Source organism: Triticum aestivum, chromosome 4A (assembly GCF_018294505.1).
Source record: "Triticum aestivum cultivar Chinese Spring chromosome 4A, IWGSC CS RefSeq v2.1, whole genome shotgun sequence".
NCBI lineage: Eukaryota > Viridiplantae > Streptophyta > Magnoliopsida > Poales > Poaceae > Triticum > Triticum aestivum.
In genome coordinates this window covers 687809466-687812536 of record NC_057803.1, presented here as the reverse complement: position 1 = coordinate 687812536, position 3071 = coordinate 687809466, and the positions used below count along the sequence as shown (strand labels likewise).

The window sequence follows — 3071 nt, the reverse complement described above, 5'->3', positions numbered from 1 at the left end:
CTCTTGATGGGCCCAGCCCAACAGCCAGCAGGGGAGGCGGTGCAATGTAACGCATGTGCGTGATGTACCGCCACTGTGCAGTGCATGGCCGTGGTGCCTCCCGAAGAGGGAGCCCGTACGGCGTTTAGAGGTAAACAGACAGAAAACAAGGAGCAAATCAACAAACATTGTTTTTCTGTTTTGCCGTCGACGTATTCCCGGCTTAAATTTAGGTCGTATTTGCGTCGAAATAGGCAGCGCAGAGACAGGTGGGATGCGTGCCCTTATCGCGTCTAGAAAAACGACCGGCCGCCACAATTTCATTGCCCTATTCAAACAGACAAAATCTAAATAAAACGGACGTTCGTTTAGGATTTGGGTTAGAGTTGGCCTCAGATACCGATCAGGTTTGTGTGATCTCCGGGCACGTACCAAGGTAGAGTAGTACCAGACCTCTGATGATTAGGCAGAGGCGCCGAGGAGAAATGGAAATGGAAAACTCCGTGCCTTCCTTTTCCTGTGAAATCCAATCCCCGCTACGTTATCGCTAGCGAGTCCTCTTGGCTTGAGCCTTCTCGCCTCGCCCGCTGCACCGTGCTGTTGCGCCATCGGTTGTCTGTCAGTACTCGCTACAGAGGGCCGCTCCACGTCTCTCTCGGCCGGACGGAATCCCGCCTTCTCTTTCCGCCCTTAACTGTAATCCGTCCATCCGTCCGTCCGTCCGTCCGACCGGCCGGATAGCGAGGCCGGCCGAGAGCAGCCAGCCAGCCGGCTACCTACAAGATGAGCTCGGCATCGCCATTCCCACCCCCCTCGCCGTCGAGCGCGAGCGTCCCGATGGTGGTGATCACCGTGGTGGGGATACTCGCGGCGTTCGCGCTGCTGGCGGGCTACTACGCCTTCGTCACCCGGTGCCAGCCGCTCCGCGCGCTGCTCTCGCGCGGCGGCCCCACGACGTCGGTGAGCCCCGGCCCCTCCCCGCCGGCGGCGGCCGACGAGAAGCGGGGCCTCGGGCTGCCGCTCATCCGCATGCTCCCCGTCGTCCGGTTCACGGCGGCGGAGGACGCGGCGGCGCCGAGGATCTCCGTGTCGGAGTGCGCCGTGTGCCTGAGCGAGTTCGCGGAGCGGGAGCGCGTGCGGCTGCTGCCCGGCTGCTCCCACGCCTTCCACATCGACTGCATCGACACCTGGCTGCAGGGCAGCGCCCGGTGCCCCTTCTGCCGGAGGGACGTCACCCTGCCGGCGCCGCACGCGCAATACCATCGGCCGCCGCCGCCCTTCCGCCGTCGGGACGAGCAGCTCCCGACCAGCGCCACCGGCGGCAACGACAACGGCGGGAGCATCGTGATCGAGGTGAGAGGGGAGCGCGAGACCTGGTCCGACGGCAGGAGGGGCCGGAAGAAGAAGGCGGAGAGCGTGGGCGACGAGGCGGTGGACACGAGGACGAAGAAAGGGGAGTTCGCGGCGGTGCAGCCGATGCGGCGGTCGCTCTCCATGGACTCGTGCGACGCCAAGCGGCGGCAGCTCTACCTGTCCGTCGTCCGGGAGTTCCTCGCGCAGAGCTAGGCAGGCGTCGTCGTAGCAGCGGTGGTGGTAGTACATTCATCATACATACAGTACCATTCTTTCTTCGACCGATCGATTGTAGTAGTACATTAGCCTCCGTACGTTGCTGTAGCGGTGGTACGCGTAGCGTACGTAGGCACGTGTAAATTCACTCCTCGACCGCGGCTAGATGCATGGCATGGCGGTCGTCTCTAATTTTTTGTGGGCAGTCCATATGTACAAGGGCAATTAAGCAAGTGTTTCCTCCGTTTCATAATATAAAAGTGTTACTAGTGTCGAGAGCACATCTGTATTATGAAACAGAGAGAGTAGTAGTGAGTAAGTTATAGTAGAAGCAACAACCTTGCAGACATTTGGTAACGGTATTTTAAAAACAACAAAAAACATGTTTAGACGTTTCGGAAAAATCTAGAAAAAAATCCATGGAAACATATATGTGTTCCGCACGAACGTGTGAAATTTCGTTTAATGATACTGCGATCTGTAGGTTGTAAAAAGGGAAACATTTCCGGGCCAACAACAAAACTAAAGGGCCTAATTTGAATATACGTACTTCTGCATGCCCTATGTGGAAGTATAATGTTGTGAAACTTTGCACATACGTAATATATATATATATATATATATATATATATATATATATATATATATATATATATATATCTGTGTGTGTGTGTGTGTGTGTGTGTTCATAAAATAATCAATTTTTTCACACTGGAAAGTTGAATTTTGAAGATGAGCTCCGTGTAGCTCGAGCCTCCGTTGGCAATTTCCGCAACAATGCATGACTATTCACAGAGGAGAAACAAAAGGATGGTATCTACACGTACTAGCATTCTAGCTATGTTGGGTGTGGGAGTGTACGTACGTACGTACATGTTGTGGCCGGTGGGCAGCCGGGCGCGGTAGCTAGCTACTAGGTGCGGCGTTGTTTGCACGTCTCTTTCGGATGGATCTTGCGCTTTACAGTTGGCGGGTGGATGGATGGATGGATGGATCGATCGCATGCATTTCCGCGGGACCTTAATTAGCCCATGATGAGACATAACCTAGCCGTCTTCTTCAACTTCCAGATTCTGTGACGGGCAACGAGTTTGTAGATCTTCAATTTGACTGAGGGCCTCGAACCGCCCACAACCTTCTACATCGTGCGGTTGGAATGTGTTTTGTCATACAACGCGGTCATGTCTTCGTTCACGGGCTGGTCTGAACATTTTTTTCTCATAAACCAGAAGCAAACCAAAGGATTTTACGGATGTCTAGATCGTTGCCACGCTCTCTTCTAGAGTGCAAAATGACCGGAGATTCACATTAGTCATAGAAAACTCAAGTATTTATTGTGAATATCTTGTAGCCCTCGAAGCCAGCACGGCTCACATGCCTCTAGAGAAGGTTGGGAGTAGTTAAACCAGCGCGTGCGATGAGGAACCTACTCCGGTGTCCTCAGCGCCATACGTCCATCCCTGTGCCGGCCAACATTAATCACGTCTGCGGTCGGCGTCTCACATCCGCCCGCTATCTAAACA

At 54.1% G+C, this 3071-nt stretch overlaps 1 protein-coding gene across 1 annotated transcript; it reads left to right on the top strand.

The window, feature by feature from the left end:
• The first annotated feature begins 344 nt into the window (after window positions 1–344).
• LOC123083149 (RING-H2 finger protein ATL1) lies at window positions 345–1823 on the top strand. Its single transcript, XM_044505272.1, has one exon. It carries the CDS (start codon window positions 763–765, stop codon window positions 1543–1545), a length of 783 nt encoding a protein of 260 aa, XP_044361207.1. The 5' UTR covers window positions 345–762; the 3' UTR covers window positions 1546–1823.
• Window positions 1824–3071: the final 1248 nt, after the last annotated feature.